General features: G+C 39.2%; 1 protein-coding gene across 1 annotated transcript in view; it reads left to right on the forward strand.

The window, feature by feature from the left end:
* Nucleotides 1-10,505, forward strand: part of SPRED1 (sprouty related EVH1 domain containing 1) — a 62,749-nt gene extending 52,244 nt beyond the window's left edge. Inside the window, exon 6 of the mRNA XM_054200003.1 lies at nucleotides 5,814-10,505. Within this exon, the coding sequence (XP_054055978.1) occupies nucleotides 5,814-6,473 (660 nt within the window). The 3' untranslated portion in view covers nucleotides 6,474-10,505. The remainder of the gene's footprint in view (nucleotides 1-5,813) is intronic.
* Nucleotides 10,506-21,254: the final 10,749 nt, after the last annotated feature.

Raw genomic sequence — 21,254 nt, forward strand, 5'->3', positions numbered from 1 at the left:
GTATCTGCAGCCTTAAAAAGCTGTTCAAATTTGTTCAGAAAATGTTAATTGGCCTTGAGCTCAGTCTGGTTACATGTATACTAATATTGTTTCAATTAGAAATATTGAAAAGTATCTTTAAAATTACTATCTTGGATGAATTACACAGTAGGGCACTTTTGCTAAATATTTTTAGTGAAACATTGTTTATGCTTTCTAACTGCCTATTTAGACTAAAATATTCTATTTCGGTCCAGAAAGGAAAACACTTTATCTGTTATGCATGAAAAGTATTAACCTATTGGTAAACAGACTAAAACAGGGAAAAAAAAAAAAAAAAAAAAAAAAAAAACACTAATGTGAGGAAGGCTGATATACAGACATTTTTTTTATAAAAGGTCATATTTATACAACATTAGCAAAGCAATGGAAACGTACAACATTGGAAAGGCAATGTCAGCTTTTCTTTTAACAGTATACATTTTTCTTTTTTCTAAGCCTCAAAGAACTGACAATTTTTTGTAGACTGTAGAAGTAGACTTAATAGAGAGTTGGATAATAATTTGAGGGTGTTACCCCTAGAAGGAAACACATGGGAAGCTTTTTAGAATAAGCATAATAACAGAAGTCAAAGCTGAATGCAAGTTCAAGTAGTTGTGAACACATCATCAGAAAATATTTCTGCTCCTTGAAATAAATCTTCTTAATACCCTCAGTCATGCTTGCAAAGAAAGATAGGATTGTATTAAAGTCTTGTATCAGCTGCTTTCTAACTGCTTTATTGGGCAAAAGAAACTGTTATCTGGAGAACTAACTAAAGAGCTTGAAATTATGAACTGCTGATTTTTAATCATTGATTTGCTCCAATTATCTCTTTGTATAGGTCACCTCATATTTTTTCCTTCTCCCATTTACTTGCAAAGAGAATTTAAAAATTTATTAGAATAGAATAGATGGGTGATTAGGTTATTGCAGCTAACGCTCAACAGCTACAGTAACCACTGATGTCTGTGCTCTTACTCTTCCTTGAGTTGTAAAGAAAAGTGCCGTAGCCTAAAAATACCTTTATGTTTTAAGAGCACATACAGAATTGGCTACTGAGAAAATTATAGTTTAAGCTGTAGTACACTGAGTAGTGCCTGTCTGATAGACATTAAATAGGAATTTCTTAGAAATGACAGTGCTAGAATTCACTTCTTGTAGACTGAAGTTATGGGAGATACCATGGAAATTTAAGGAGATATTCTTTAAGATATTTTTCTCATATCACCATGCATGGTCATCATCATCTCATGCACCACCTGCATCTGACACTCCATGCTTTTTGCATGGTCCTGTGGTGCACACATTTAGAATGTAGGCAAGTCAACAAAATCTCACTTTCGGTATGTGCTCACACTGCACTGTCTCTGCTGAACTCCATGTATGTGACCATGTGGCACGGCAGATCTTGAGGTAAATACCTATTTTGTTTCAATTTCGTATAAATAAGTTTGAACACTCTTACTCTGCTTACAAGTTGAACAGCTCAAGAAGTAGGTGCTCAAACTGAAGTGATTAATGACAGCTCGGATCTTTACCTGTAATACTTTGTTACTAAAAAATACCCAAGTCACTCAGTTCTTCAGCTCCTGATACACCAAATGTGTACTTAAATTTAGTACTTTGCGGTGATACATTCCGCTGCTGGTGTCCTCCTATGGTGGAGCTGCAAGCTGAGCAAAGTCAGGCAGGTCTGTTTGAGCAGAAACAGTGAAGGCTACAGTAGCAAGCAGGTGTCCTTGTCCTGTCTAAAGGTGCCCCCTTCAAGTAAGGTGTAACACTAGCGAGTTCAGCCATGTCAACAAAAATTTTCTGCTTAATTTCCAGTTGGCTAATTATGTTCATAATGAGATTCTCTCTGGAATTTGAGTTTGCTGAATATTCTTCCTCCTTTCCTGCTTTAGCTGTTCCACAGAGATGGCACTGAGTTGTGATTTTGAATGGCTCAAGGACTAAGTGCGTTATTCTCATTGAATTTTACTAGTATTTGTACCTAACTGAATCTGGATTGTGTGTTGTTCTTAAGGTTTCACGTACCTCATGCTTTCGTATAGGTCCCATTAAACGCCCAATATGTAGGCACTTTATAAATAAAGCTTTTCCAACATCTCTCCTGTTTGCTTGTTTTTCAGCATTTCCCATGTACTTTCTTAAAAAACTATTTCTTAACATCAATTGCATAAAGAACATAATGCTGCCTTGTTTGTAACATGTCAGACCTTAAGCGTTTTAGTAGGTGTTTGGCTGAGGACTTGAAAAAAGAAATGGATTCTATGTATGTGGTGTGTTCCACTCAAACAAATAACAAGCCTTCAAAGACTGAGAAGAGCTCAGATTTTGTAGTTGTTAGTATTTGTAGTGATCTTTAACGGCTATTAGCTGTCTGGCTAATGGGAGGTCGAGGGTGTTTTTTTCGTTTGAGGTTTTGGGGTTGTTTTCTTTTAAACAATGGGTTTTATTTAATGTCTTAAATGCATGCATAATATTCTGTGTGGACAGTGGGGTAAGGATCCTTTATGCCTGTAACATACGGAATTGACATTTTTGTTGCTTTTTCCCTTAAATAAATTTACCCTGTTAACTGTTCAAAAAAGCCAATTAGCCATAGCTAGTTACTGATGCTAAAACAATAGGCTCTTTCTCTTCTTTAAGAACAGAATAGAGTTGAGAAGCATTCTGCTTTTGTAAGCAAAGGGGAGGCCTGAGTGCTTGCATCGGAGCCTTGGGAAGTATGGAAAAGCAGTGATGGTAGCTGAATAGGATATAACCTTTCTTCACCCTGTATCCTCAAGACCTTGTGGAAGTCCAACTACATGGCTTGGAGCCAAGAAAAAAAAATTACTGTTGTTAGCATACTCCAGTTGAAGCTCCCAAGGCAAAGCAGCTCTAATTACACTTCTGTACTTAAAATATATCACGCAAGGATTATCAAGCAGGGAAGTGATGGTTAGAGCAGGCTACAGATATTCTTACATAATGAGAAGCTGGCATATTTTAAGAAGCAATTCCTTCCTCTTTCCCAGCTGCCTTCCCTTTTCCCTCCTCTGCCTCCTACCCTAAAACCAGGGCATGCAGGCTTTAGTGTGGTAGGGGCACAGACACGTGCAAAGTGGGACAGAAGTCTGTTAACTTAAAACACCATCTTTAGTAGTTTGTTGTTACACGCTGCAACGGATTAGGAACATACAGTTCAACTGTTGTCCTAGACTATAGAATGGTGACACATTAATTCTCATTAATTTGATCTGTGCTAATAAGGTAAACACTCTCAAAGCAGCGATCCTGATGCCGAAGTTGCATTCCCAAATAATTCATGATCCTGGAAGAATTTGTAATGCTAATGGGTATGGGAGTGATATTTTTCAGTCTTTTCTGTGAGATGGTTTGCAGTCTGTGTGTGCACTTGACAGGAGAAAAAGGCGGAATTTGACTTGAAGCTCGCTTATATTCTGGCTCCGATTATAATAGCCCTACAGTGTAGGAAAATAATTGCCTGTCTGTAAGGCAGGAATACTGGGACATACTGAGACTTTTGCTTTTTTGCTGCACTATCTGCTATTTTCAGGAGCTCCTTCCATACACATGTGCTAAATTTTTATCCTGTCGTTGTTTGCACCTTTTCTTGAAAGCCACTTGTAATGTGATTTCAGTGGCATTTAGTGGCAGTCCACTCTTACACTTATATCTAAGGTCTGCGGTATTTTGTTTCCAGTGATTCAGATTTGCCACCTTCAACAGCTTTTTCATGCCCCCATGCCCTTTCGTCATAAGGCAGAATAAACAAGAACTCTGTCTTATCTCTCTGCTCTTTCTTTTGTGTGTTTAGCATGTTCCTTCTTACTTGTCTTTTGAGGTAAAAAGTCTTGAATTATGGTCAGTTCGTTACAAGTTGAGAATTTAAAAAGTACTTAGGTGTTTGCCTGCTGGTGTCCTAAACTAATCGATTTAAGTACTGTATATTAGCTAAGGGGAGATATATTTAGAAGCCACTGTTATTGATTGATGATGCTACTGAGTAGTATTCTTCATGTAGCAAAATCTTTATCTGGAATACAGCTTTGAGAATAAGTAACCAGTATTCAATACTCTTGCTGCAAAAGTGGAGGGAGTTTGAAAACTTAGATCAGGAATAAAGGAAAGCTTCTCCTCGATAATACGAGTAACTCTGAGTGTATCAGGGTGTTAATCCTACAGCAGTGGATCATCACTGACATGAAATGTCTGACTAATCTGACAGCCTTCTATGATGGCATGACTGGATGGATAGAAGAGGGGAAGGTAGTAGATGTGGTCTACCTTGACTTAAGCAAGGCGTTTGACATGGTCTCCCACAGCATCCTCATAGGGAAGCTTAGGAAGAGTGGGTTAGATGAATGGACAGTAAGGTGGATAGATAACTGGTTGAAAGGCAGAGCTCAGAGGGTTGTGATTAGGGGCACAGAGGTCAGTTGGAGGTCAGTGACGAGTGGTGTTCCCCAGAGGTCAGTACTGGGTCCAGTCTTCTTCAATATATTCATCAATGACCTGGACGAGGGGATAGGGTGCACCCTCAGCAAGTTTGCCGATGAGACAAAGCTGGGAGGGGTGGCTGACACACCGGAAGGCTGTGCCGCCATACAGAGAGACCTGGACAGGTTGGAGATTTGGGCAGAGAGGAACCTTATGAAATTCAACAAGGACAAGTGTAGGGTGCTGCACCTGGGGAGGAATAACCCCACGCACCAGTACAGGTTGGGGGCTGACCTGCTGGAGAGCAGCTCTGTGGAAAGAGAGCTGGGAGTCCTGGTGGACAACAGGATGACCATGAGCCAGCAATGTGCCCTTGTGGCCAAAAAGGCCAATGGCATCCTTGGGTGCATCAAGAAGAGTGTGTCAAGCAGATCAAGGGAGGTCATCCTCCCCCTCTAGTCTGCCCTGGTGAGGCCGCACCTGGAGTACTGTGTCCAGTTCTGGGCTCCCTGGTTCAAGAGGGACAGGGAACTGCTGGAGAGGGTGCAGCAAAGGGCTACCAAGATGATTAGGGGACTGGAACACCTCTCTTATGAAGAAAGGCTGAGGGATTTGGGTCTCTTCAGTCTGGAAAAAAGATTGCTGAGGGGAGATCTTATCAACACTTATACTAAAGGGGTGGGTGTCAGGAGGATGGGGCCAGGCTCTTTTCAGTGGTGCCCAGGGACAGGACAATAGGTAACGGGCACAAACTTGAGCATAGGAAGTTCCACCTAAACATGAGGAGGAACTTCTTTACTTTGAGGGTGGCAGAGCATGGGAACAAGCTGCCCAGAGAGGTGGTGGAGTCTCCAACTCTGGAGACATTCAAAACCCACCTGGACGTGTTCCTGTGCAACCTGCTCTAAGGTGACCCTGCCAGATGATCTCCAGGTGTCCCTTCCAACCCTATGGTTCTATGATTCTATGAAATCAGCAAATTCACATAAGGTGTAATTGATCTCTGGAATTAGTTGCTATTTTAACATCTTAAAAACCTGAATTTTGAGCATAATTCAAAGAGCAGTATCAAGTTTTATGTGGATACCAAAATATCCAAAGCTGTTATGAGGTACTAAAAAGTCAGGAAAGAATACTAAAGCTTATGGGTTTAATATCAGGCAAAAGGTTCATTATTGTGGGGAAGTCGGTAAATTGTACTAGTGAGAAAATAAGCTGAAGTTTTTATCTTCAGGTAGCAAGGAAAAAAAAGGTGTGTTTTAATTTTTTTAATCTAAGTTTTACATTCTGGCCATAAATTTGGGACTTCGCTATAGTAAACTTCTCTTGCTTTGCCATTTCAGGTCCCGCTGAAGTCAATCAGACACGTTAGTTTTCAGGATGAAGATGAAATCGTTAGAATAAACCCTCGTGACATTTTGATACGTCGTTATGCAGACTACAGGCATCCTGACATGTGGAAGAACGACCTGGAGAGGGATGACGCAGACTCAAATATACCATTTTCTAAATCAGACAGTAAAAAATCTGACTATTTATACCCGTGTGGGGATGGAACTAAGTTGAATTCCCTGAAAGACTCAAAGAGTTCTGTGGTATTTAAAACTCAGCCTTCCTCATCAAAATTTAAAAACTCCAAAAGAAGAAAAGAGGATGGTGAGCGTTCCCGCTGTATATACTGCCAGGAAAGGTTTAATCACGAAGATAATGGCAGAGGAAAATGTCAAGATGCGCCAGATCCTATTAAAAGATGTATCTACCAAGTTAGTTGCATGCTTTGCGCAGAGAGCATGCTGTATCACTGCATGTCAGACTCTGAAGGAGATTTCTCTGATCCTTGCTCGTGTGACACTAGCGATGACAAGTTCTGCTTACGCTGGTTAGCGCTGGTGGCACTCTCGTTCATTGCACCGTGTATGTGCTGCTACCTCCCCTTGCGAGCATGCCATCACTGTGGTGAGGTGTGTGGGTGCTGTGGAGGAAAGCATAAAGCTGCGGGATGAGTCGGTCGCGTGCCAAACAGAGCTGAAAAAATCTTTGTTTCCAGGAAGCATCTAACTTGGATTTGTGGAAGCTTTTTGGCAAGCCGAAGGGAATCTTCTTTCATGTAAGAGATGCTTGATGTGGAGGAAGCAACAAGACTTGTCAGACCTTGGCATTTTACAAGTGCTAGCCATGCCTAACTATTTCCTTCGAGCGCGTGGCGTTTGTTGCAAGTTGGGAAGGAGATTTTGCAGAGGAAAGCCTATTCTTATTATTGGCTATAAAATGAGTATATAAACTATGATTATACTAAAAGGGATTAACTTTTGCCACTTTGTACATTCATGGTTTAGGTGAGGGGGCTCTTTTAAAAGGATTAAAACTTACCTGAGGGGAAATTTTAACTAAAAGTGCACTAGTGACAGTTGATTTAAGATTAAGAAAAGTTAATACTCGGCAAATGAGAAGCGAAACTGATTTTAAGTGCAACTAAATCACTTATTAATAGTTTTTTGGAAGCGACTTTATGTATAAATAACAAATGTTTATATTTAACTAAATGTGTAAGGTACGAATTATTACATGTTAAACTTTCCTTCCCTCTGATAATAGTAGGTATGGACCATATCTACTGTCACATTCCATGGTAGTATTTTAAATATTTAATTAGTTAATTTAGTCGCATTTTTATTCCAGATGGAAAAATTGATATTTTCAGTCCTGTTTCCCTTCAGCTACAGTTTGTGTTGAGTTGTATCCATACATTCTGATAATCTAAAAACCTTTAAAATATTAATTATTCTAGTCTTGAGTGACCAATATTTTTTTGTTAAGCACAGATGTAATTGTCTAAAATGTTCTTGTTAGAACATAACATTTATTTTTATATATAAATGACTTTGATTTCAACATAATAGCAAAAAGGAAGTTGTTTCTGTTGCTCAACCAGCAAGTTGTTTTCTTTTGGGGTGTCCTCCAAAAATACTTTATTGCATATTCAAATGTTCATTAAGCAAAAGGTACATTAAGGCAGTTGTAACAAATTGTCATCAGTGTTCTTGTTTATCCTTCTGTTAAACTAGGATCCTGTTCAGCTGTTTATCAAGTACTATGATTAAAACAAAAGATTAATAACAAAAGTGAAATTGTTTTCATTATTTTGAACTGCAACAACTTCTTATTTGAACGGGCAAGAACAAAAGTGCTGTGTGTTGTGTTCAAAAACAACAACAAAAGACTTAGCTTGAGAAATAAATTACAGCCCAGGCAAAACTGGAGTGAACTTCTTAATTGAGGAAATTTGGAGGGAGGATGGGGGTGGGAGCGAGAGAGAGAGTGTGTGTGTGTGTATGCACGGTGGTATATCGTGTATGATACTTGTTATGGCTTTGTACTTGCTAAAGTGTTTAACTTTCAGATAAAAATTAACCGATTAACCCATAGAGAATTTTTTAAAACGTTACATGCTTTGCTCTGTCATGAAGTCAGAAACATTTACTTCTTATTAAAGATTCATAAAACACTAAAACCAGACTTAATTCATCAGCAGAGGTGCCTATTCGATATGCTGGCTGGAGTGGGACAGACTGTCCTCAGTTATACTTTGTTATTAAACAAAAAAAAAAAACCAATTGACTTTAGAAGATGCACATGACTGACTTTTCTCACTTCCTATGCATTTCTTCAGTATATTTTGTGTCATTTTTCCTTCTGCATGTATCAGTGCCCTTAATTTTCCTTTGTAGCCCAGAAGTAAAATGAGCAAGTGTATATAACACTATCTGTCTGTAAAATACTTTTTAAAAGAAAACATTTATATTTATATTACAGCTTGAATTGACCACCTTGTGTACATAGATCATCTCAAAGTATTATTTCACATTGAAAAGAAGACAAATATATTGATAACTGTAGAAGTTACGGAAGAGCTTCTAGTTTTGTATTAAAAGTTGATTGGATGAATTAAATCCAAGAATACGACATGGTAGCAGCAGTCTTGGTTTTTACTGTTTATATATTTGAAAGCTGCTACTCTGGTTGGTTTTCATGCTTCACGCGTTTTCAGCTAAACTTGGTTGCCTAGAATAGACTGTTAACTTTAAAAACAACTTTGATAAAAAAAGGTGATGTTTTTCCAGTGAACAAGAGGAATTCAATATTTGTAAGTGCTAGGTTCCTAATTCAAGGTGAAGAGAGAGGTGTGAACAACCGAAGAAAAGAACTTGCTGGCTGTATAGGAAAATGCTGTAGAATCATATTGTGTACGTACTTCAGGAAGAAATGAGCTTAACAGTTTCCTCTGAGCACTATTACAACATAGTGAAACTCCTGCTCCTGTACTGTATTGTATACAAAACACATATGCTTTAATATCTTTATTGAATGCGTGCGTTAATATTTTCCCCTTGCATTTAGCCACTTTGCTGCTGAAATGTTTTCAACCTTTTGCTTTCCTCTTTGAAGACTTGGCCCATCTGAAAAGGGTCACTGAACTGACCTGTGTTCACTTTTTCTTCTTGCGCTGGAGGCGTCAGCCTGCGTGCCTGGTTTGAGAGCGACTAAAAGAACTGTGAAGATAACGCGGTTAGGTAAGGGTTGGGTTTAGTAGGACGCACACGTACTTTTTTTTTTTCTTCTGATGTTTGGGATCTTACCCACTGTTGCAGTTAAGAGATGAGTAGTGGAAGGTGGACATACAGCAAACCCCTTCCAGAACGGGCTGTTACGTCCATGCATCTCTTGTTTTTGATGGCACAGTAACATTTGTTCTGTCTCTTCTGAAATACTTTCTTAAGCATTTGGGAAAAGAGAAATTTCTTCCCCAAATCCTTACTCCTCCCCTTGCCCTTAACATCTGAACTGTAGTTTGTCAGGCGTGTAGTAGCGGAGCTTTGTGTTGCTTGGAGGGGAGGCCCGAGCCTTGGAAACCATCGCAGAATATTAAGTCCCTCACTTGTTGAAAGACTCCGTTACCGTGAAAATTAAGTATTTCCCTTTGACAGTGGGGGAGGAAGTTAAATGATAGTGGCACTCGTGCACCATCTACTGGGGGAAAACCATTCAGCTGCATTCAGGCATGATGTTTGATTACCTAGTAATTTAACTGCCTATCGGTGCACTACTTTATCTAACTTACTATGCTCATACTTAAAAATACGTTAAGCTTTAGTTACGAATTTACAAAATAGTAATTTGAACTCTTACTGTGATTCTTTATCTCATTGTGCTGCTTAAGTTTCAGTATTAATACTGATTGAAAATAAAAATGCTTTAACCATATGTTTTCATAGGTTTAAAACAGTTACGATGGCCTATTACACAAGAGCATAAAAATCAGGAATGAAGTGACAATTCTTTTCATTCTGTCACTGGGTTCATAAGAAAGATTGGGGGGTTTATTATGTTTATTTATTTACTTATTTTTCCCCTTGAAGTTCTTTCCCCACAGCAAAGTGATGGAGTTTTGATGTTCGTGCAGAGGGAATCCGGCCTTTTGGTTTGTGACACGAATCAAGTTTTGAGTATGCGCAGGTGGGTCTGTGGGCTCGCACACGCGATTCAGTAGCTGTGTGCAAGATTACAAGCAATATTCTGACAATAATCTACAACTACTATGGTAACTGTTTAGTAAACAGCAGAAAATGATGGCATAAAACTCGGATGCTTTTCCAGAGCTTATTTCCAAACATTCTTAACCAATGCAGTTTCCTTTAGAGAAACAAAGGTGTTTTGAAGAATGTCTTAATATTGTGTGTTGGAATATAACATTCCATTTCAGATGTGTTCTCTTCAGAACGGTCTGTTCGTGTGTTCCTGGAGGATAATGTTGAACTCCTGTGTAAATAATGCACAGGTTTAAATTAGACTTTAAATCTTTTCAGAGCTTATGGCAGCCAGTGTGCAGCCAGTACAGTGATACATTCATATTAGTAAAATGAAGATCGAGGGTGGTGGCTGGCAACAAAACAGTAACTTGAACAAGATGCCTTATGGTACGGTTAGTCCAGCAGCTGGCTGGATAAAACTTCCATTCCCTTTGGTGCGCTGATAGATACAAGGAGGGTTTGCGGGGGGGGAGGGCAGTTCGTTGTTAGGGTTTTCTTCCTGAAAGCTTCTCTCTCTTAATTGCAAAAGTTGTGGTTCATTTAAGAAATCAAAGCATTTGGTGAAGAAGCAGCCTTCACGTTCAAAGCTGCAGTATAAGCTGTACATAATTTTCCTTCTTCCGCTTGGTGCCATTTGCTTTCTACCCTAATGACCTCCAAGTGCCTCATGTGTATATTGTTTCCATTAAACCTCAACTGCTATTTCTTTCTACTAAATGATGTATAATTTAGTTAACTCATCCCATAGGTGTTTCCTTTATGAATATGAATATAGCTTGTTACTTTGAGTAGATACTGTAAATATGCCTTTAAGTTTGTAACTGGTTTGTTACATCATATCCTTGTAAGTTGACGTAGCAGATAACACCATAAAAATTGTTTAAATGTTTTTTTCCTGTAATTACCTGATTAAAACTATCTTGAAATGAAACAACTGACATGTTTTTCCATTCTGTGTTGGGATTACTCAAAACACTGTGTATGAAATCAAATGTTGCAGCTGAAGAACAGAATAAAGAGATGTAAATACAGGTTAATCATTTTGCCATAGTATTCTGCTTTCTGGTTAAGCAAAATGTTAATCGGATCATTTTATGATTTTAAGACTGGTCAAACAAACATTGTATTACCTTCAAGCTCCAGCATCTTTTCATTGGAAGAACAATTTTTAAGAGTTGCTATAATGTTTTAAACAAAAACGTGCTTGTACCAGCTTGCTTTGTACCTACAGCAGTACTTGTCCTGGACATCATGCTATGGAGGTCAAGATTCCTTCACATGAATCGTGTTTGAGTTCCCGCTCAACCCCACCGCAAAAATGTGTTATCTCGGAATATAATTCTGAGCTTTGTGCAAGTTAAAGTATAAGATATACACCAGAAAGGGAAGGAAAGCTAATCAGTCCAGGAAGAAAAATGAAGATGAGCACGTAGAAATCTGTGAGACGCTAATTTGAAAGCTCAGTGGTCAGGCTTCAGGATGGATTATTCTAAATTGAATTGTCTTTGCCTCTGGCTTTTGCAAATGTTTTCTTACTGGTAACAACCGATCAAGTAATTCTCGCTGTTCATCTGATCAGTTTCTAACTTGAAGAATTTTATTATTGCTGGGTGTAATCATTACACGGACTATTAACTGTTGATACTTGAGCTTTTAACTGATGATTTGAAAATGCAGCTCTACCAGAGAGAGGAAACAGGCAAATGAATTAAGTGACTAATAAGGTGAGGGGTTAACAGAGAGTATTATAGGACTATGTGAAGACCACATATGAGAACCTGACTCGGCATTAAACATGGTATCATAAAAATTGAAAACCTAGTATTAGATCTTGGACAAATTTACCTTAATGTCATAGATAATGCACAATCTTCTAGTTTTGAACAAGAAAAAAAAAAAGATAGGTAAGGGGCTGGGTTTTGGGTTTTTTTTGACAGTTAAGTCAAACTCAGTTGCTGGGGTTCATAAATTAAATCAAAAACTGAAGTTAATCCACAGACTACAGTCTGTAGACCACTGTGGCCAGTCTCTAAAGAGAGTTCATAAAAATATCCCAATTTATCCTTGTCATATAGCAATTAATAATCAGTACTTTGTATCACTGTTTCTTGAACCTTTTGGCTTACTGTTATGGGTCACTATGTGCTCCTGTACCAGAACGAAAGACTTTAGCCTTGTAGGGTTGTATCATCACTCCCATCATTTGGGAACACTGAACTATGTAATGTAATTTAATAGCTTGGAAAGACACTTAAGTACATGAGTGCGAATAAAAGACTAATCTCACATTTCATATCTTTAACTCGAGGTTGGAGGGTGCGTGCATGCACACACAATGGGATCTGACTAAAACATGCTTTGAGTACTGCATAATGCGAATGATGAGCAATATTTACTTTTACCTAGAAGGAAAAGAAAGAAAGAGGTAAGTCACTTCTTCAAGAAGCTTGTAGCTCTAGGTGTCCATGCCCTGACTTGAAAAATCTGGGAGTATTTGAGAAGATGATGACTTTCACTGACAGAAAAAGCCTCTCAGATGAATTGTGATTTCAGCTAAGTGGTGATTTGGCAGACTGCAGGCACATCTCAGTACCCACCAAATGGTATCTGATGTGTTTTTAGCAATGTATGGTTATTTATGTCAGTATGAAGTATTGCGCAGGAACAACTATTTCATGTTTGGCACTTACTGCTTTTATTTATTTATTTATTTATAAAACAACCACCACCAAAAAAAAAAAATTTGCGTCCTGATTTTGAGCAATATGTATAGGGGTAAGGTAAGACCAAAAAGCTCAGTGTTTGGTGGGAGGATGGGTAGAGAGGGGGGAAAAAAAAGGCGGAGGGGGGGGCGGTGCAAGCTTTTTTTTTGTTCCTACCCAGGCCTTCATGGTAGATAATGAAAACTCTTGCAGTCTGACCTGCTGTCTGAAAAGAGAGACTTTATAGAAAGACAGATTTACCTGCTTTCCATGCTAACGAGCAACCTTGCTAAGAGAGGGTTGCAATTTCACCAGGAAGGACAATGTGCAGATGTTAATGAGCTTGCTAACAACAGAAAATACTGGGGGTTTTGTGATGATAGAACCATATTTAGTGGGATCAACAGTAAATGTTTAAAAGGAAAAGAGTTATCGTTTTAAACATAGATATAGTATTGATCGATCAACTCTGTTTCTCCAGGCAATGCTACAATTAGCTGTAAGAAAGCCCATTAAGATCCTGTTTCATGCAAAACTGGCCTTGAATTATGGGCTAATCTCCCCTGGTCCAATATTGCAGCCCACCAAACCATTCCTGGATGAGCTTTCTCCTTCCACTACTGCATTTGTAGAAAACAAATCCATTAACATGTATTGAAGACCTGGTAGGCCCCTGTGTAGGTAACTTGTCATTTTGTATCCCATGTCAACGGCAAGTAGTGTAGTGAAAAATTTCTTTCAAACAGGATATGAGAATTTTCGTTATTTCTGAAGTAAAAAGGCGATTTCTGAAGTAAAAAGGCGTTGTGAAACCATATTACTGCTGTCAGCGGCTGTCACTGTCCCTTTGCCAAGCTGACTGTCCCTTCACATCTGCCAACGTGCTTAGGTGCTTTTCTGTTCTTCCTTTATGTTGCCTATGAGGGAAGTGTTACAGTGACTTGATCTTTCCTATGTTTTTTCCATAACTCGTTCCTTTTTCCTTTTATGTTGTCTGAAGTCGTCTTCAGCTTTATCTGCCAGCATATACAGTTCTTACAGGCTGTGTGTGCATCTGATGACTATAGCGGCTGATTACTGAATGCCCATTATAAATAGTATTTAAAAGTTGTATTGCAAGGGCCAAAGGAATAGGAAATATTGTATCTCTCTCGAATATGGTAATGCTGAGAAGTTTTCTCTGTTACGTGGGCATTCAGCCACAGCTGACCAAATCCAAAGAGCTGGTGTCTGAGTATAAAGTCTAAATTTTCATTTGTCTCTTGCCTATTCACATATGACTCTCTATAAGATGGGTAATGGGATGAACTCTCCAGTACATTATTGGGCAACTCTTTCCCAGGGGAGGGGAGAAACGAAACCCTGAAGCTCTAAACAACTCTTGGTTTGCTCTCTTGCCCTAACAATCGCATCAGTAATGCAGTTAAATAATTTTAACAGTTGTTGAAACCAACCTGGTGGAACAAATTAGTCTGGGAGGGTTGTCACTGTTGACCTTCAACAGTACTAGAAATGCCGTTGAGTCACCAGCTGTGCAGGATCCACTGGTCTTGTTTTCCATGACGTTACAGCTATGTGTTAAAAATGCTGCTTATGAAAGAGTGAGCTCTTTTTCTTTCAGGGCTGCTTCTGTCATGAGAATGAAGAAATGACTGTTCTTTCTTCCTTGGGCTTGGTGGTCTTCGGTGAGTTCTTAGAAGCCTGGAAATCGGTGGAGGCATCAGATGTGAGAATGATGATCCCCGAGCTGAAGAGGTACAGGGTGGGACAGAGGGTAAATTTTGTGCGTGTGGAATAACGGGCATGGAGAAGGGAGAGCAAAGGAAGAGGAGCATTGTTTGGGTTCTGTTCACAAAATTAACTTCTTCAGGATGAGTTGACAAGTGATACAGTATTCACAAGAGATTTCAAACTTTCTAAATACAGCTATGCAGCTTCTGACTTCCTTAGGGCCTTTGAGCCTCATTGTGTACCTGAATAAATATGTAATGTCTGTTACAGTCCAGGTCCTGGCTCTCCCGCTGTCTCTGAAATCCACCAAGTCATAGTACAGAACACTTCCCCTCGTAAATAACGCTTGTCTGGGATTTACACAGATGACTAGCTAATTGATTGATATTGAAGGTTGACTGCTCTCCAGACATTTCAATTAACACCCTGTTCTAAAGTGGCGGTGGTATTCAGACTTCTGAATAATTTTAGCTTGTGGCAGACTTGCATAGACAACTCTGTGTTGGCTATGTTAGTAAAGTAAACCTATATTTCTAACGTCACAGTTGTGAAGGAGTATCCAGAAGGCTTTACTGCATTTGGAGCTGGTTGCCCAAAGAGGTGGACAAGTCCCCATCCTTGGAGACATTCAGAACTCACCTAGGCATGTCCCTGAGTAACCTGCTCAAACTGACCCTGCTTTCAGCAGGTGGGGTTGGACTAGGCAATCTCCAGAAGTCACTTACAGCATCAGCAATTCTGTGGTTTGTTTTTTTTAAAAAAAGATGATCTTGGAGAAGCAAGAAAGCAGTCTCTGAGAAGTGATGTGATTTTGTGCCTGCTAAATCTGGTCTCTTAATCTTAATGCTTGAATGTTTCAAGTACCACAGAAAGATTGTCATTTTAGTCATGTCATCATTATACCGCAATATTTTTCACTGACAGAATTATTAAAATATGAATATCTTTCATGAACAAAGGCTTCAATATAAGTAATAAGTATTAGCATAGTATTGAGGTGAGGGAGAAAGCTATTCCAACTGTTAGTAAGTTTAAAAATATGCACAGGTGTTTGCATAAGTACTGAACAGCTGTTTCACATGCTCTTTTGGCACAGAAAATGTTTTCCCGGAGTTGCTAACTAACTTTTAAGGTAGGTTAGTAGTAGGTTAGTAATAAATAAATAAATAAATAAATCAGGCCCACCAAACCTTTTCCAGATTACTAATCTATCTTAAAAGCCTCTCTAAAAGCTGGCTGGAAACCGAGGCAAGTTTCCTGAGCAAAAATGGCTGAGCAGAGTGTACTTGGAAGGCACACGCGCATTCTCAGACTGAGCATCAGTGTCAGGGCGAGACTGGACATGGGTGTCCTAACGCATGCAGCTAGAAATGGCCGTGGCTCTGGGACCCTGTACCTACTGCAAAATGGAGCCAAAGGATGGGTGGGGAGTTGAGAAGATTGAGTCATTCCCCTTCATGCCTCTCCTAAAAAAATCAAAGTAATGTTACTGCATACAAACATCCATCCTCAGACAGACATTTTTCTCAAGTGGTTACTAGAATAGATTTTTAACTATATCAGTACCAGTTCACATTTGTTAGTCCTGTTTCTGACTTACAAAGTTTAGAATAATGAAATATTCTAAAGACCTTGGCCCTTTTTGTGCTTCTTGAAAATTTGAAAGTACCTGAACTGCATCATTTGCTTGTCAGGTGTCTTGTTGTCTACGGGTGCCTGCTGCCTTACCTCCAGCCAGTTCTGAAGTGGTAACTCTGGCTCATCAGCTTACTCAGTAACGTGCTGATCATGACTCAAGTCCTTCCTGCACTATCCTTGATGACTTCATGCTCTCTGTAGCTTTTCTCTCCATTGATCTCCTAGTCTTTCCAAAGAAGTGCTTAATTATTTCTTGCACTCTCTCTTCCCTTTAGACCTGTTACCTCTTTGCTTTCCTCTCTGTCCTCATTTGTTCAGCCTGATACCTCTCAGCTGACTCAAACATTCAAGAGGTAGCAGTTCTAACCACTGACAGTATTGTCTTCCTATGTTTATTAATTGAAGATCTCATCTCTTGGTAAACACTACCTTGAGGCCTTATAGTAGTGTAAGTAAAATAGGTGGGGTTTGCCCTGAGATCAACAAAAAAAACACCACAAATCAACTTGACCTCTCCTTCCAGCAAGGCGGGAAATAAGCTGAGGGAAGGTAGGAGCGGATGCGTTGGTTGTACTTTTCCATGCAACCATTCTCCAGTCGTGCAGTAATATACCTTTGGGCAGGAGGAAAGGTCACGCTGGCAGCAGAGTTATGATCGTCAGCCACTGGAGCTGTAAGGCTTGCTCTGACCTCACACCCTGAATGTGTGTCCCATACGTATCTACTGAAACTCCTTCACTGCAATAGTTATCTTCATTCTCTCTTCAGCTTCTATGTTTCAATTTCTTTAACGTATACATTTGCATTTAGAGTGAAAAGTAGGGTGAGAATGCTAGCAGATTTGTATTGTTACTGTATGTTAGGACAGTTACTGTTATTTAGAAGAACCTAGAAAACAGGCTCAACTAGTTGAACTTTCTATTTCTAGATGACTTAGAGTAGTTTCAGATCTTCCAAACTAACATTTACGATGTGCTTTGTCCAGTGCAGGTATTTCTAATTGACTAAAGCATGATCTAGAAGTTACCATTAACATACCCCTAGGGTTTAGGTTTCAGTTACATCTCAAGTGCAAAGCTACCTGCACTTGGCAGCTGCTTTTTTCAAGTCCCTGATCCTTTGATTTGTATTTTTTCACTCTCTTCCTAAGCATCTGCTCTTGAAAATCTACTGTTATTCTTCTGAGGATGATATAGAAGCCTTCCCCTTCACTGAGCAGGCAATCTTTAGGTAACACAGTGGAGTCTTTTTGTAGACCCAGATGGAACACTGTATGGGCTTGCTCTTGAATTCATAAGTAGCATGTACTAAATCAGTGATAGTTTGTGTTACCATCATGTACCCATAAATGAATCTTTAACGAATATAGGCTTCCTTATCAGGCTGTTGTGTAAAGAACTGTCCTTTGCAAGATATCAAAGTTATGCAGATATGTATATGGTCAAACTTGATCCTGCTATGCACGTGGACCTCTTCTGGAGTTACGTGCCTTCTGAAAATTTTTCATGTGTGAAAAATCTCACCTTGTGTAATTAATGATTATATTGTAGAAAAGGTCTTTAAGCATGCCCAGTTCAAAACTGTGTGTGTGGTAACTGGACGTAAGAACATTTAAATGAAACTGCTCCCATGTGTTGCAAAGGTCATTTAGGAAAGGCTGACATCATGAGTGATTCATGTCTGTAAAAACAGAGCGACTGACATACTATCACAACATCACTTGAGATGAAAGGCTTGGCTGTCAGAGCATTTGGTGAACATGCTGCCAGGACTTGGTGGAACTTTGACATCTGTGAATGCAGCCCAAGGGGAACTTCAGTTTGCGTATTTACATGGATGATCAGATGGCACCTTATCAGCCGCCGTCCATCTTGCAATGAATTTTTTTTTTTCTGTTTACACAACATGGTGTAGTTAGGGCTTAACTATACCTCTGACTTGTAAGATCAGCTCTACTTGCAGTAATCTCACCAGCTGCTGACATGTTTGGGTAGTCACCACACTTTAAACAACTTCTGAAATGAGGCTGGTAACAAGATGCTAATAAAATTTTTCAGTGAGTTCTTTGCTTCCGTTTTTGGACAGTAAGTAGCTTGCCAATAGCACAGCTACAGCGACAGTTTAAAGAAGATCATGAAAGATTGTCAGTTCACTCTCATCTTGTTTCGTTACAAAAGTGGAAAAAGCTCATCAAGAGGAGGTAGGTATCAACAGGTGCTTCTTTTACTGCCAGTGGACATAGCTAGAAAGCAGAAGCACTCAAAAGCCTGCCATGTCATCGGCTATCATCACAATACCTGAAAAATTAGTGTCTTACCTCTGTCTGTGTATGATACTGATGACAATTGACAGTAATTCGTGATGTCAAATCAGGACTGAAGCAAAGATTCTTCCCAAATGGGTTTTTTTGGTGGCTGGGGTTTTTTTTATAGCATCCTCCAAGTGAATTATATGTTGGAATATAGCAAGTTACAGCAGTCATACATATTAGGCATTCAGGATGTAAAATTGCTTAAAAAGGTAACTGAGCTGAAATGCAATGTGGTGAATGCAAAGAATTGCTCAGTGCACAGTCTTAGTTTCTTCCAAAAACTTTAGCTTGAAGACTTTTATGCCCTGTAGCTACGTCAGTGAGCAAGGAACAGTGTATCAGTCAGCTAGATAACACTGCAGATAATGTCTTAAAATGGCTTATTGACAGCTGTCTTCAGGTGAAATAGCTCCTGATGAGTTATTGAGGGCTGATGCTAAACATCAACTGTAAAAGGTTGCTTCCATTTTTTCAAGCTATTAGTGGACTAGAATGAGAAAGCGGAGATGAGGTTTACCTTGGCAGCTCCGTATTCAACTTTCCTCAATCCCTGCATTAGTTCTGCTCTTGCATTCAGCTCGATCACAGCCATTCCAGCTCTTCTACCAACACAAAGATCTCACGGAGCACTCTGTGGAGACATGGCATGAAAAGTTTCTTTTCAGTGGGGCAGAGTTTATTGAACCACAGCACATCCCCAGGAACGGTAAAAATACTCACTCCTATGTTGAAACAGAATGTGGTATCTTAAGCAAAATCTCCACAGCCAGGTGATTCTGCTCCTCTCCCATCATCAAGTACATCCCAGAAGTGTTTTGGTTTTTTTTTTTTTCCTTTTCTTGTTCTCAGGTACTTGTTTGCTTACATACAATGTTCCCTGAGCAGCAACTGTACGTGATTAGGCTCTTATGCTGTTTGCTACCTGTAGCATTAGAAAGACATCAACTTCAGGAACGTTTGTAGAAGTGTCTCCTCTATATGCATGCTGCTTTAGAATCCTTTTGACAGGGTCATGGCCAGCCCTGTAGGAGATCTCTTATAAGCTTGAATCTTTGACAACACACACCAGACAAGAACGTGATCAATATCACTTGTAGTTTTACAGGTTCCTGTGGTGTGACTTGAAGCCTCCTGATGCTTTTTGTTAGTCTAGCAGTGACAGCATTACATTTCATCAAGCACCCTAACAATGAAATTGCAATCTTGTTCTAAGATGTACAGACAATGACAAAGTTTTCTACCAATCATCCCCTAGGAACAAAGGAAAAAAAAAAAAAAACATCTCCTGAACAGCGTTTCAGGAAAGAGAAAACGTATATCAAGGTTTCCAACAATAATACCACAAAATTCTTTAGTTATCAGGTTAGAGGGAAGTGTACCTTCAGCTTGAGGTCCTGGCAGAGACAATTGACCCCTTTTTTTTTTTTTTTTTTTTTTAAATTATGAGGTCTGATTAGATGGGTTCCCTGATCTTATATTCGTTTTTTACAACAGCTTTTTTTCCTTGCCTTAGAACTTCCATTGTGACCCCACTTTATTGCCATTTAGTGTTTTCATTATTTAAGTACTGGCTGCACAGCTGCAAATGCTGCAAGGCTAATCTAGCCTTCTACCGCTCCTGCTATGTGTTCTGATAGGCCAGGTGGGAACCCCTCACCTGCTTTCTATGCCACCAAAGCTCCCAAATACCTAGTTTAATCTTTGTGAACTGCGTTGCTACATAACAACCTAGAAAGGGGCACTGACAGTGCGTGACCCTCCTGTGCGTTTTGTTCCGATGGCCTTGTTGTGCTCTATTTTTAGCTCACTTTCAGGCTGTCGTTGTCCCAATTCCACTTTCCCTCTTTGTTTGGTTCAGTACATCCATTTCAGCTGGTAACGGGCCTCTGAGTTTGTCATTGCTCGATGAATGAACCACATTGATAATGTTTTTGTAAGTCGTATGGAGAAACCCTGTTGTGCTTTTCCTCCTTTACTCCCTCTGCTGTAAGAAGCTTGCATAAATTTTAGTGTCACTCAGTCACACATGAATAAGATTCTTTCAGTGCCGTGAAAAAAAAAAAATGTCATTGAAAGGCCAGTTATGAAAACAACTTTAATTTCCCTTAAATCCAGTAGAAGCTGTATATATTAATTTTATCTGTGGATCAGCCCTTTAGCTAGTAGAACTTCTTATTTAGGTGCTCTTATTGTGCTATACATTTTGAGTGAATTCATTTTTCATGGAAAACTGCTTAACCGCATGGATTTCAATGTATGAATTGAGGAATGTCAACAGAGAAGCACACTGAATATTTCCAAAATTGTTTTAACCCATAAGCGGTTAACGTTAACATTTGTCTAGTGCCAATAAAGTTAAATTTATGTGGCATGTAATTTAGGAAATTGAGTAGGCAGAGAGCTGGTGGATGCCTTCTTAGCTAAAAAAAAAATGTTCACTTTCCGTTAAACACTCACACACATTTGTCATAGCAACCTTGAAGGTGGCCATAATGCTAACCAAAATAAACAGTGCTAGCATCATGTTCACTGTAATAACATGTCTCATAAGCTAGTTCAGTGCTCCTTTTTATTACCTTATTTTCATTGCTCATTCACTGTGTTGGAGTTCTGTTTTGTGGCTTAATCATTATTACATCATTTTCCTTTCTTAATTTAAAGTTGCTGCCCTTTTCCTGTCATTCCATGCCACCTCTTTACTACATGCACGTATCCCTCTTAACTTGCTTTATTTCTTCATAGTGAGTTCTCTACTCTATTAGTTCCCAATAAAGACTAATAGTTGGATAAATTTTGTATAAATCTAACTAGACA

This window comes from Rissa tridactyla, chromosome 4, assembly GCF_028500815.1.
Source record: "Rissa tridactyla isolate bRisTri1 chromosome 4, bRisTri1.patW.cur.20221130, whole genome shotgun sequence".
Lineage (NCBI taxonomy): Eukaryota > Metazoa > Chordata > Aves > Charadriiformes > Laridae > Rissa > Rissa tridactyla.